This window comes from Scyliorhinus torazame, chromosome 16 (genome assembly GCF_047496885.1).
Source record: "Scyliorhinus torazame isolate Kashiwa2021f chromosome 16, sScyTor2.1, whole genome shotgun sequence".
NCBI lineage: Eukaryota > Metazoa > Chordata > Chondrichthyes > Carcharhiniformes > Scyliorhinidae > Scyliorhinus > Scyliorhinus torazame.
In genome coordinates this window covers 166,927,173-166,941,433 of record NC_092722.1, presented here as the reverse complement: position 1 = coordinate 166,941,433, position 14,261 = coordinate 166,927,173, and the positions used below count along the sequence as shown (strand labels likewise).

Here is a 14,261-nt window from a genome sequence, read left to right as displayed (position 1 = left end):
TAGGTTTTGAAAGGATTATTTAGCCACATGGTAGATCTTTAGAACGGTTTATTCTACTTTATACTGGACACAAGACTACATTAAAATAAAACGCCGAAGTGTGCCTTTTGTGACAGCGTAATTCAAAGTAATCAAGCATATTTTAAAATTAAATTGGTGTTGATCTGCTTCGCTGGTGCAGCATATGAGGCACTTTACTGAGGTGAAGGCTCATTGTCGGATCAAGTTAGGAGATGCTTTACTGTATCTGAGCTAGATTTTAAAATACTGATACAGAATTTAAATGTGGAATGGTTTTCCATAGCAACAGCAGTCACCAGCATTCTCAGCCTTGCAAATTTCAATTGACCCAGCATTCAGAATCGTTATTTTTGGAGGGAGGGTGTGGGATGGTGGTTGGTAAGTTCCAGATTTTGACTACCATTTGGTTGAAAAGGTATTTCCTGTTTTAAATCCTAAATGGCCTAACCCGAAGTTTAAGATGGTGTCCTTTGGTTGTCTGTATTTCTCGCACGAGAGGAAATAGTTTCTTTGTACCTGCTCCATCAAAGCTTTACTCACTTTATATACTTTAATTTGATCACTTGCCTTAACCTTCTAAATTCAGCATAGGAATAAAGTAGGTTAAGATAAAAGCAAATTACTTTGGATGCTGGAATCTGAAGTAAAAACAGAAAATACTGGACAATTGAAGCAGGTCAGACAGCATCTGTGGAGAGAGAAGGGAGCTAACATTTTGAGTCAGGATGACTCTTTGTCATGACTCTTTGTCAAAGCTTTGTCAAAATAAAGTTCACCTGAGGAAGGAGCAGTGCTCCGAAAGCTAGTGTTTGAAACAAACCTATTTGACTTTAAACTGGTGTTGTAAGACTTCTTACTGTGTTCAACCCAGTCCAACGCCGGCATCTCCACATCTTGTCAAAATAAAAGTCAGCTACTTGACTCCTCGAGCCTGTCCTGCCATTCTGAAACCATGGTTGACCTATAACAAAATTCAATAATTCCCACATCCCTTAATATCTTTTTGTTAACAAACATCTGTCTCTCAGATTAATAATTGACTTAATATATTTTGTACATGAACTCTAAGTTTTTGTTGTGCTGCTATAGATACCTATGTGCACATAGATAAACTAAATCTCTGCTCCTCATCTGTCATATTATCAAGATATGTTAATCCCGATGGAAAGGGGGTGACTTCACATTTGTCCACATTGGACTCTCTCTGGCAGAGTTTCACTTATTCGCTTAGTCTGTGTCATTTTGTGACTTCCTGCCCTTATCCACACAACTTGCTGCCTCCCAAATTTGTGTAATATGCACGCTCGCATATAAAACATTTTAACTCAATTTTACAGCTCATATGGTGAAGCCTCAGGCGGATTCTCAGGCCACTGCTCTTTATGATATTTGGCTATGTGGGGCATAATTTCAAAGTTTGTAGATGATAGGAAACTTGGAAATGCAATAAACTGAGAGGAAAATAGTCACAGACTCCAGGAGAACATAGACTGGTGAAATGGACAGATGGATAGCAGGTGAAATGTAATCCAGAGAATTCTGACTCTATATTTTGGTAGGAAGGAATTCATCGAAGTAATTGCAAGCGGCACGGAAACATAGTGGTTAGTTAGCACTGTTTTTTCACAGCGCCGGGGTCCCAGGTTCGACTCTTGGCTTGGGTTACTGTCTGTGCGGAGTCTGCACGTTCTCCGTGGGTTTTCTCCGTTTCCTCCCACAAGCCCCAAAAGACGTGCTGTTAGGTAATTTGGACATTCTGAATTCTCTCTCCTATCCAAACAGGTGCCAGAGTGTGGTGACTAGGGGATTTTCACAGTAGCTTCAGTGCAGTGTTAATGCAAGCCTACTTGTGACAATAAAGATTATTATTATGAACTAAATGATAGAATTTTGAAGTTGTTGTCAGAATGGAGAGATTGGTGAGTGTTAGTATACAAATCTCTAACGTTGGAGGACAAGTTGAGATAACCGTTAAAAAGGCATGCAGGATCATTTGCTTCATCAGTAGAGGAGTAAAAAAGCAATAGAGTAATTCCAATTGTTTATAAAGCATACAGTCGTGTTGCCAATTCTGAGTGCCACACTTAGAGAGGAGATGGACTGGAATCATACTGGAAATGAAAGACTTCACTTATGAAGACAGACTTGGAGCAGAGATGGTTAAAGGGGGCTTTGAAAGAGGAGTTTAAACTTATGAAGGCCAAAGTAAATAAGGAGTAACTATTTCCAATGGCAGACATCAATAACCAGAGGATACAGATTTAAGGAAATCGGTACAAGAATCTGAGGCAACATGATGAGTGAAGAAAACGTATGGGCAAGTTAAGATCTGAAATACTCATTCTGTAAGGGGGGTGGAAGCATATTCAAATAATGCGGTTCAGATTTGCAGAGCTAAGGAGTAAGCAGTAAGTGGAACTAATTAGATTGTTCTTTCAAAGAGCTGGCAGAGGCTCGATGGGGCGAATGGCCCTTGTAGTGCGTCATTCAATGGTGAGAAGCTGAGTCCCCAGTGCAGACAGGTGGGGAGCACCACTTGTCATATCCCACCATGACAATGAACCACTTATCCTTACTGTCTCCTACCTAGCAACCCATATCATAAGGGCACCTCTTCTAATTATTTGCTGTTTTCCAATCCAAAGGCATAATTCCATATTCTTAGGCTAATGTCTCTTCCCTTGGGTATAAATCTTTCCCACAAATTTGCTGGAAGTGAAATCTACTTATAACTGTAATTAATTTAAAGATCTAATTGTAAATATAATACTGTGGTAATTGGTTATTATTAAACGAAAATGAATATCAAAAAGTTAAATGTCTCAAAACTGTATATGGAAGATGAAAATTACTCTGATTAAAAAAAATAATACTGTTACTGAAAAGGTCTCTACTGTATGTACTTGTCAGTGAATTGTTACTTCCATTGTTTGATGCAGGTTAGGTTCAAAAGATTTTCTTTCAATATACCAATGTGCATGAAGGTAAAATACTAGCTATGATCTGAAACCTGACTAGTTATTTTGCTACTGATGATTGAAATGTGTACTTTTTGCCAAAAGCAGCTCCATGTCATTCAGTATATCGTGGTACTTGCTTTTGTTTGTGTACAGGTGGACAGATTGCAGAAAGAACAACACCTGCGACAGCAGGATGTGAAAGCTCTGCAGAATGAGGTGATCACTGAACAGAAGGAAGTGAGTAAGCTGACTTTACAAGTGGAGGAGCTTAAAGATGACCTTGTCACACAGAAACGAAAGAAAGCAACTAACATCAAGGACCTCACGAAACAGCTTCAGCAAGGTGGGTGGGAATTAGAAAAGTGCTACACTTGTTCACCTGAGGTGATCAGATTTTCGCCTTTGGTATAATTTTAAATCCGAATTTGAGAAATGTAGGGTGGAATTCTCCAAACCCCCCCGCCGGGTCGGAGAATTGGGGCGGGGCCGCGCAAATCGTGCCCCGACGCCGGGATGCAATTCTCTGCAGTGCGGAGAATCGGCACCGGCATGGTCGGCACGGCACCGGTCGGGGTATGCGCCGATTCTCCGGCCCGGATGGGCCGAGCAGCCGTCAACAAAAAGCCGAGTCCTGCCGGCACCGTTCTAACATCCTCTGACCTCTGAGCCGGCGCAACCTCGGCGTTGAAGGGTCGGGGGGAGGGGGGGTCCGACCCCGGGGGGTGGCCTGGCCCGCGATCGGGGCCCACTGATCAGCGGGACGGCCTCTCTGCCCCCGGCCTCCTTTCCTCCGTGCCGGCTCCTGTAGCCCTGCGCCATTTGGCGTCAGGGCCGCCGCGGGGAAGAAGGCCACTGCGCGTGCGCTAGTTGGCGCCGGCCCAACTGCGCATGCGCGGACCCTGCGGCGCCGGGTTCAGGCCGTGATCGGCAGCTGGAGCGGCGTAGGCCGATCCAGTGCGGTCCTAGCCCCTTGTGGGCCGCAGGATGGGGTCCCGGAATGGGCGCCGACGCCGGAGTTCCGTTTTTACTCCGGCGTCGGCATTTGGCCGCCCGTTGGGAGAATCCCGCCCGTAGTTTTAACAGCGTATTGTTTTTTTCCAGCGCGACGGCGATTAGAGCAAATGGAAAATGGCAACTACGACAGCAAAGAGGCGAGCAGCATGGGAAGTCGTTCAAGTTCATCAGGTAAAAGAAAAAGTAAATACCACATTATTTTAATTTAAAAGGCCAAATATTATTGTCTTTTTATAGAAATAGGTAAAGCAATATGGTCTTTCTGCTTTTGTTGGTAGTGTTGACTTCAAAAACTGGGGGCAGAAAATCAAAATGGAGGCAGCAGCTTTTCTCTAACTAGTTTTCAAGGTTTGTTCAGAAATTGAGGTGAAATGTTGCAATAATACCAAGTTGTACTTCAACACACTAAAAGTCCACGTGGTGTTGGAGATTTAAAACAAAATCAGTTAACTTTCTTTTTTTTAAAACCTTGTTTTGGTTGTGTAATCTTTCCCTCCTTTATCTCTTTCCCAATCTTTGCTTTCTGTGCATGATTTAAATCTTAATTTTACTTCATAATTTAAACTCAGTCTCAATAAGGATTCTTCAATCTGGATGAAGAGCATCACTGTTTCTTGTCTTCCTCGGGGCCTGCAGATGGTTCTGCAACGGATCTGAGTTAGTTAGTGTCAGTCTCTGCACAGTGGAAAAAAATGTGGGCTGCTCTCAAGTGAGGTGAACAACGAGTGCTCGATAAAAACAAATGATTGCAGATGCTGGAATTTGAAACCAAAAGAGAAAATGTTGGAAAATCTCAGCAGGTCTGGCAGCATCTGTAAGGAGAGAACAGAGCTAACGTTTTGAGTCCAGATGACCCTTTGTCAAAGCTAAAAAGCATAGAAAGTGGGAGATATTTATACTGTCGGGTGAGGAAATGAAAGATGAGTCATAGCCACAGAAACAAAGGGAAAAGAGTGCTAATGGCAGTCCCTAGAGAGAATAAAAAGTGTGAAAGGCCAAACAGCAGAGAAATTAAGATCAGAGGGTAAGGTGTGACAGATGTAGATGTGGGGGGAGGGGGGACGTGGGTGAGAGAGAGGTAAAATGAGAAAGAGGGGAGGGGAAAGCAAAGGGGGGATGATATAGAGGGAAACGGTGTGGGGGGGGGGAATATATATAAACAAAGACAAGAAATAAATAAAAGGTTTTTACAGTTCAAATGAAATGGAATGAAAACAAAGGGGTCGAGGTGGGGGAGAGCTAATTAACTGAAGTTGTTGATTTCGATGTTGAGACCGGAAGGCTAACCGGAAGATGAGATGCTGTTCCTCCTGAAGAATCCTCATTGAGACAGAGTTTAAATTAGGAAGTAAAATGAAGATTTAAATCATGCACAGAAACCAAAGATTGGGAAGATGCTGGAGGAACAGCATCTCATCTTCCGAAGGCCAGCACGCTATTTGCCTTCTTTACCGCCTGCCCTCCTGCATGCTTCCCTTCAGTGACTGGTGTACAAGGGTACCCAGGTCTCATTGCACATTCCCCTCGCCAAATTTATGATTCAGTTAATAGTCTGCCATCATGTTTTACTATCAAAGTGGATAACCTCACATTTATCCAAATTATACTGCATCTGCCACTCATTTGCCCACTCACTCGAATTGTCCAAATCACTCTGAAGGATCTCTGCATTCTCCTCACAGTTCACCCTCCCACCCAACTTGGTGTGATCTGCAAATTTGGAGATATTACATTTTGTTCCCTCTTTTATATATCTTTTATATAGATTGTGAATATATATTATTGTGAATAGCTGGAGTCCCAGCACTGATCCCTGCAGTATCCCACTAGTCACTGCCTGCCAGTGAAAAAGATCTGTTAATTCCTACTCTTTGTTTCCTGCCTGCCAACCAGTTTTCCATCCATCTCAATACACTACCCCAAATCCATACATTTTAATTCTACTTGCCAATCTCTTATGCGGGACTTTGTCAAAAGCCGCACAGACTCCGCACAGATAGTGACCCAAGCCGGGAATCAAACCTGGGACCCTGGAGCTGTGAAGCAGGATGTTCCCCATTATCGACGTGTCTGGCTTACTGATCTGTAATTCCCTGTATTCTCTCTACTTCCCTTTTTAAATTGTGGAGTTACATTAGCTTCTCTCCAATCTGTAGGAACTGTTCTAGAGTTTATAGAATCACTTCCATAAATGCTCTGGGATGTAGATTATCAGGCTTATCGGTTTATCAAGTTATTCAACTTAGTGGAATGGATTGAAATATAGAATTGACAGGGTGAAGTCCTTGTTAAAGCTTCGATGGACTTTTTGTGCTGCTTCACATACTGAATCCCCAATTGTTGCTGTGATGTGAGATTTGTGCAGCGCATGATGTGAGAGACAGCAGTGCTAACCGTTGTGCTGCTCCTCATGATGAAACATTATGTTCAAGCTTCCGGGTTTAGTACTACTACAATCTAATTTCTCCAATATGCTTATTTTTCCAAGTGCTCCACGTAGAGAAAGTTCAAATTAATCCTCCATTTGGGGAGAAGATAATTTTTGGAATGAAATTGTGTTGAATTATTTCTCAGGCACAGATTGGAAATTGCCCATAGTTGCTGAATGTATTGAATGTCTCGCAATGAAACACAACTCCTCCAAAATGTATATTTTTTAAAACCACATTTCTGAGACCAGGAGAATATAATCATCATTGTTTGAGTAAATGCACATGCATTATTTTCTATTTACTCCAGAAATCATCTTTGCATTACAATCCAGGTTCTCTCGATGCACGATGCAATAAAGAAGAGCGATCTCCCGAGAATACTGGCTGTACTGTGCAAGCTGATAGTTTCCCTGAAGTGGACAAGACTGTGCTGATAGAACGTATTGTGCGGCTGCAAAAAGCACATGCTCGTAAAAATGAAAAAATTGAATTCATGGAGGATCATATTAAACAGTTGGTGGATGAAATCCGAAAGAAAACAAGGTGAGTTGATTTATGGGGCCAATTTGGTAGTTTTTTTTTAATAAACTATTTTATTGAGGTATTTTTGGCATATAAAACAATGACATTGTATAGTACTGTACAAAAAAAAGCAAATAGCGCATAGTACAAACCACGACTCCATTCTCGCATGGACCTGCCTAAACCAACCCCTACTCTACTCTATCCTAGCGCCCCCCCCCTGCTGACGGCTAATTCTCCGCGAAGAAGTCAATGAATGGCTGCCACCTCCGGGCGAACCCCGATAGAGAATCTCTCAAGGCGAACTTAACTTTCTCTAGACCGAGAAAGCTCGCCATGTCCGATAGCCATGCTTTGGTGTTCGGGGGCTTTCAGTCCCTCCATGCCTACAGTATTCGTTGCCGGGCTACCAGGGAAGCAAAGGCCAAGACGTCGGCCTCCTTCTCCTCCTCCTGGACTCCGGGGTCCTCCGACACCCCAAAGATTGCCACCTCAGGACTCATTACCACCCCAGTTTTCAAAACCCGGGACATGATGTCCGCGAATCCCTGCCAGTACCCCCTGAGTTTAGGGCACGACCAGAACATGTGCACGTGATTAGCTGGCTGACCGGCGCATCTGGCACACTTGTCCTCCAGCCCGAAGAATTTACTCATCTGGGCCACCGTCATGTGGGCCCGGTGCACGACCTTAAACTGGATCAGACTGAGCCTGCTGCATATTGCGGTCGTGTTTACTCTGCTCAGAGCTTATGCCCAAATACCATCCTCCATCTCTCCCCCCCGAGCTCCTCTTCCCACTTAAGCTTCAGGTCCTCAGTCTGTGTATCCTCTGCTCCCATTAGTTCTTTGTAAATATCTGAGACTCTACCCTCACCTACCTCTCTCCTCGATACTACTCTGTCCTGCCTCCCTTTTGGCAGGAGGCGTGGGAAGGACGGCACCAGCCGAAATCCCGCACCCGCAAATATCTAAAGTCAATCCCTCCCGCCAGCCCAAACTGCTCCTCCAACGCCCTCATGCTCGGGAAGCTCCCTTCCAAGAACAGATCACCCACCCTCGCAATCCCCGCCCTCCGCCACAGTCGATACCCACCGTCCATGTTCCCCGGGGCAAATCGGTGATTGTCGCAGATTGGGGTCCACACCGATGCTCTCACTTCCCCTATATGCCTCCTCCACTGGCCCCAGATCCGAAGAGCCGCTACCACTATAGGGCTGGTGGAGTACCGCGCCGGCGGGAGCGGCAGAGGCGCCGTAACCAGGGCTACCAAACTGGTGCCCCTGCAAGAAGCAGCCTCCATCCGCTCAATTTGATAGTTAATATTCACCCAATATACTTAATAAAAGATTAATCTCATTTAAGACTGTCAATACCAATCGTGGGAGCTATTAGGAGCTTCTAGCCCATTTTGCTATTTTAAAGCAACCATCATGGAGAGTAGTGGTTTCCTGCCAGGTAATTAGATTTTATTGACTTGCGTGGCTGCAGCAAGAATTGCTCAATGGATTCCTTTCTTTCATTGGCCATTTTGATTCCTTTCCGGTGCTTGGAAAAATGGAAGCAGTAGGCAGTTCAGATATTGTAGAATTATTGAGTAAATTGGAGCCTCATTGACGCTAAAGACAATAAAAAATGATTTGTCAACTAAAAACTGTGCAATCGCATTTTGGAAGTTTCAGTTCATTCCCTTCATGTCTGGTTTGAATATTTAATGTGCGTCAGTGCATTACGACCTTTTTTGTAACCAAAAATAATAAATCCTGTGCGCATTTACCTTGCTCTCTATTATTCACTCACATACCTTGTTCTCCTGTATCTCTATGTTGAGTTGTGATGGATGGGTAGGTTGGGTGGGGCTTACGCAATTTCTGTCAGGACACCTAGAAATTCAGGTTTCCCTGGATGCTATGGAGTTTTGACTCCACGCCGTGCCTTGTTTTGATTTGACGGATTCTTGACCTGGAAATCAGCCTGATTGACAGGCTTGGTTTCCAGTTGGGCAGCCAGCGCTCTGGAGCAGACCACAGTTGCAGGTAAGTCAGCGATATACACTCAGCTTTGCAAAGCTGTCCATGTCTGTCTTTAGTTCTTCGGCTTCCCGAGACTTGGAACGTTTGCCAACCACTGTTAAATTTGCAAAGGCTGCAGTACTCCAATATTTAAATGCACAATGAGTCTTGTGAGAGCAGGTTGGTTGCTCACCCCTTGCCTCTTCCCGTGTCTGCGTGGGCTTTCCTCCGGGTTCTCCTGTTTCCTCCCACAGTTCAAAGACATGCAGGTTTGATGGATTGGCCATGCTAAATTGTCCTTTGTGTCCAAAAAATGTTAGATGGAGTTATTGGGTTACGGGGATAGGGTGGAAGTGAGGCTTAAGTGGGTCGGTGCAGACTCAATGGGTCAAATGGTCTCCTTCTGCACTGTATGTTCTATGTTCTAATACTCTCAAACATAAAGGTAGGTCCATTTGAACCTATTATTTTAAAAAATTATATAAAGCTTCAATTTGTTTTAAATTTAGAATACACAATTATTTTTTCCAATGAAGGGGCAATTTTGCGTTGCCAATTCACCTACCCTGTACATCTTTTTGGGTTGCGAATATAAGACCCACGCAGACACTGGGAGAATGAAGCTTCAATTTTTAACTGTAAAGTAACATTGACTGAGGGAAAAATAATTCTACTGGGGATTGAACAGCAGCTATCACGGTATTGCAATTACAGCACGTAAATGTTTTGAAGCGATGCATTCTTTTTCTATATCTTCATGTTTTAAAATTTGTATGACCAAATTGAGAAGAGATTAAAAGTATACAGATTTTTAAAATCCACAAACTGGATTTCTAGTTCACTTTGGGAACAATAACATTCATACATTTAGGGCACTTTATTGTTAGCAGTAAAGAAAATGAATGCTTGCCAAAGAAGGAGAGAGTAGAAGTTGTGACTGAAAGCTTATGAAGAGTTTGGCTTTGAGAAGGGTTTTGTTCGTGGAAAGGTAAATCATTTCAGGAAGGAAGTTCCAGGGAAAAGTAGGTTACGGAAAGCATACATTAGGGTTTCAACAGCAGCATGCCTGTGTCGGGCTGATGCCTAGTGAAAGTAGGATGCAGGGTTTTAAACTTGACTAAGAAAGGAACTGGATGCCAAGGTTGTAAATTGTCCAGTAAAGCTTAAGTGAGAGCTTCCAAGGACAAGGAATGGAGTCGGTGGGACGAGAGAGAATATTACGACAATATCCAAAGATGATGGCTTTGCTCTTTCCAATGTTAGACCATAAGACATAGGAACAGAGGTAGGCTATTGGGCCCATCAAGTCTGCTCTGCCATCCAATCGTGGCTGATATGTTTTTCACCCCCATTCTCCTGCCTTCTCCCCATACCCCGATCCCTTTGTTGAGACAAAGGGAGGTTACGATTCATTTGTTACTCATCAGGTAAGCTATCAAACAGCATTGCTGCATTTAAGGAGCTGGGAACAGTGGTAGTGAGGTCTATGTGAAATCAGAGTGATATAATGGAGGCTAATGGGCAGGAGTCAGGGATAAATTTGGTAGTACAGGACGTGAGTATTGCTAGAAAAAAAGATATACTATCAAAGGTTGTCTCTTGCACTTAGGATAGCTCACAAGAATTTTTCACCATAATGGAGGACATTGGTTTATACGGCAGGGGAAGACAGTGCTGATTGGTTGGCATGTGGGCTCTTGATTGGTGGAAACATTGTCATGGCAATTGGAGCATGGAACAGTTAATTGCCCAGTTTTGTCCAAATTCAGAATGGGCAGGTTGACTCTGATCAAGATATTGCCCTGGGGAATGAAGCAGGAATAACTTCCCTAAGCTTCTGTTTAGTTGATAAAACGCAATGTTTGGATATGTCCCTTTTACCCCCAAAGGACAGGGCCCTGCGTGTGACTATATGTGGCTTCTAACATGCGTAGATAAACCTTACTGACTTTCTTAAATTTTTTATCTGTGTAATTCTTCACACAATCAGGATTAGGCAGTTAATTGTTCCATGCTGCATTCTCCATGGCACTGCCTGTGTCAACATGCGAACCAACCAGCACACTCTTCCCATACAGTGTAAATTGTTGTTCCCCTTTACAGTTGGAAAATTTTTGCAAGCTATTCTAATGAGTGCAAGACAAAAAGTTTTGATAGCATTTATCCCTAGAAAAAGAGATATGCCGGCAGTCCCAGCATATTTACTTTGCAGGGGATGGAAGAGGAGCACCGCCGCATTTGGATCAATAGGACTGAAAGCATGTAGAAGCCTACTTGTGGAACCAGATGGAGAGGCAGTGCAATGAGACTGGCATGGCGAACTGTATTGAAATCCACTATAAAGTCCAGGAGGTATGATGCATCGTGGTTACAGACACAGAGATAATCTTTCATGATCACAATATTTTTTTAAAAATGTAACCATGAGAGAAAAGTTCATGACTGAGTGCAGTGCTAGAATTAGAACTGAAACTATTTGCTTCTGTAGCAGGACAAATCCAACCCAGCCAATTACCACCCCATAAATCAACTCTCCAAGTAATGAAAGGTGTGATCAAAAGTGCTATCTAGCGCAGTCACTCAGCAATAACCTGGATTTGCAAGGGACAATCGGCTGCTGAACTCATTACAGCCTTGGTCCAAACATGGACAAAAGATCTGAACTCGGATAGGATGAGCGTTACTATCCTTGACATCAAGGTTTTATATGACTTGAATGTGGCATCAAGGTGCCCATCAAACCCGTGTGTGGTTTGTGGGAGGGGGAGATACTCTTCACTAGTTGCAATCATCCCTAGCAAAAATGAAGATGGCGTGGTTATTGGAGATAAATCATCTCAGTTCCAGGACATTGCTGCAGCAGTTCCTCAGAGCCGTGTCCTTGGCCCAACCACCTTCAACTGCTTCGGCAATGACCTTCTTTCCATCATCAGATCAGAAGTGGTTCACTGATGATTGTTGAAATGTTTAGCACTATTCATGACAAATCGGATATTGAAGCTGCCTGTGCCCATATGCAGCAAAAACTGGACAACATTCACGCTTGGGCTGATAAGTAGCAAGTTACCTTCATGCAATGACCATCTCCAACAAGCGAGAATCCAAACATCTCCCCATGAAATTCAATGGCATTACATCACTGAATTCCCCACTATCAATGTATTGGAGGATTTACTACTAAGTAGAAACTGAACTACACCAGCATATAAATACTGTGGCTACAAGGACAGGTCAGAGATTAAGTATTATGCAGCAAATAACTCGACTGACTCTGCAAAGCTTGTCCACCATCTACAAGGAACACGCGATGTGTGTGATGGAATACTCTGCACCTGCCTGGATAAATGCAGCTCCAACAACAGTAAAAGGCTTGACACCATCCAGGACAAAGCAGCCTGCTTGATTAACCCGCTATCCACCACCTTAAACATTCACTCTCTCTTCCACTGACGCACATGAGGTTCAAGAAGGACGCTCACTATCACCTTAAGGACAATTGGGGAGGGGCAATAAATAGGGACTTAGCCAGAAACTCCCATATTCTAGGGGGAGGCAGTTGGGCAGTGGTATGTTCACTAGACTAGTAATCCAGAGACTCAGAGTAATGCTCTGGGGATCCGGGCTCAAATCCCATTATGGAGGATGGTGAAATTAGAATTCAAAACATTTGGAATTAAAAGTCGAATGAAGTCAGGTCGATTGTTGTAAAAACTCATCTGGTTCACTAATGTCCTTTTAGGAAAGGACATCTGCCACCCTTACCTTGTTTGGCCTGCATGTGCCTCCACAGCAATGTGGTTGACTCTTAAATTCCCTTTCGAAATGGCCCAGTAATCCACTCCGTTCAAAGGAAATCGGGGATGGGCAATAAATGTAGGCCCAATCAGTGATACCCTGCATATTTGCTTTAAGGTCATAAAACCTCATTGCAATGCAGGCAAAGACTAAAGTGAAACGAAACTGAAGTTCTTTACCCTTTAACAAACAAATACAGAAACACAATTTTTCAACTTAAAGCTATGGTATAGATTATACCCCACAAACCCGTATATCTTACTTAAAATCATCTCTATTTTCTAAACTTAGCCAATAATTTGATAGTAAAATGCTAATAATATTGTTTGAATATAATTATATGCAAGTCATCCTTTATTTAGTAAGTTATGATGTGACCTTTTTGAAAGTTCCATCTTCGCAAACATTTAGTATTCAGATAGTATTTGTTTATCAGGACTTGTGTGCGATGAATCTTTTTCTGTATGTTTAAGTAACCAATCTTTTGGTATTATTGCTGTCAACAAATAAACTTTTTAAAATTTCTAGATCTTTGTAGAGTAGAAATAGGGGGTGGTGGAAGAACCATAAGTTTTATTTGCATATGGTAGGGCTGAGCTATGAATCAGAGATTTTTTTTCTACTTTTTTAAAAATAAAAGTGATCAAACTCCTAAAGGGTTGATATATGGATCACATTTATAGTAACCTTAAATTTATACACTTTTATTGTATATTGCAAACTGACTAAGAATGAGTACTCTGTGTAATTTCATAGATAAATGTGCTTCATTGTAAAGCAGGTTCAAAGAAAATTGTTCCGAGCTCCATTTAAATTATAATAGAGGTCATTAAGCCACCATATTATTGGAGCTCCTCACTGTTCTACATCAGGAATGGCATATTTGAAACAAAGAGATAATTCAAAGCTGGTGTCTGCTTTTATGTTTTAATTGATAATCCAAATTGTCTAAACAGTAGTGTTATGCAGTGTTCTTTACAGTGTAATACACTGTCAGCTGTTCCAAGGATCAAAGAACCAGAATTTTCTTTAATGTTTAATGACCAAGTTGTATTTTGGATAAATCTGGATGGGGACACAGAAAGAGGAGTAAGCCGTATGGCCACTTGAGCATATTCTGTCTTGTATTACATCATGGCAGATCTGTCCACCATAATTTTCCCCAATTCTCTTGAGTCCTCGCCTAATTTTTCCATTCTCGATCTTGAACGTTTTAATGGACCCAGCCTCCACAACCTATTGGGGAGAGAGTTTGTCTTCTGCTGCCTTTGCAAAATAATGTCTTCTGCTAGCTGGCTGTCTAATTTCAAGATATCCCATTGTTATGGATACTCCTATCAGAGGACATTGATTCTCTAATTGCCCTATGACCCCTTCAACATTTTAAACATCTCAGTTGAATCCCCTCTGAACTCCAGGCATTCAAATCTGAAGTTCTATGTCAGAATTTTTAACTTTTCAAAATGCATGAGGACGTATCTCAATTTACTATGAATCTTCGGCTTT

At 42.5% G+C, this 14,261-nt stretch overlaps 1 protein-coding gene across 3 annotated transcripts in view; it reads left to right on the top strand.

Moving 5' to 3' along the window:
* Nucleotides 1–14,261, top strand: part of ccdc186 (coiled-coil domain-containing protein 186) — a 161,884-nt gene that overhangs the window by 116,707 nt on the left and 30,916 nt on the right. For 2 of the 3 annotated variants that reach the window (XM_072479442.1, XM_072479439.1), the window contains exons 12-14: nt 3,135–3,324; nt 4,083–4,178; nt 6,760–6,970. In XM_072479442.1, coding sequence (XP_072335543.1) covers nt 3,135–3,324; nt 4,083–4,178; nt 6,760–6,970 — 497 coding nt within the window. The remainder of the gene's footprint in view (nt 1–3,134; nt 3,325–4,082; nt 4,179–6,759; nt 6,971–14,261) is intronic. The other variant, XM_072479440.1, reaches the window with a different exon arrangement.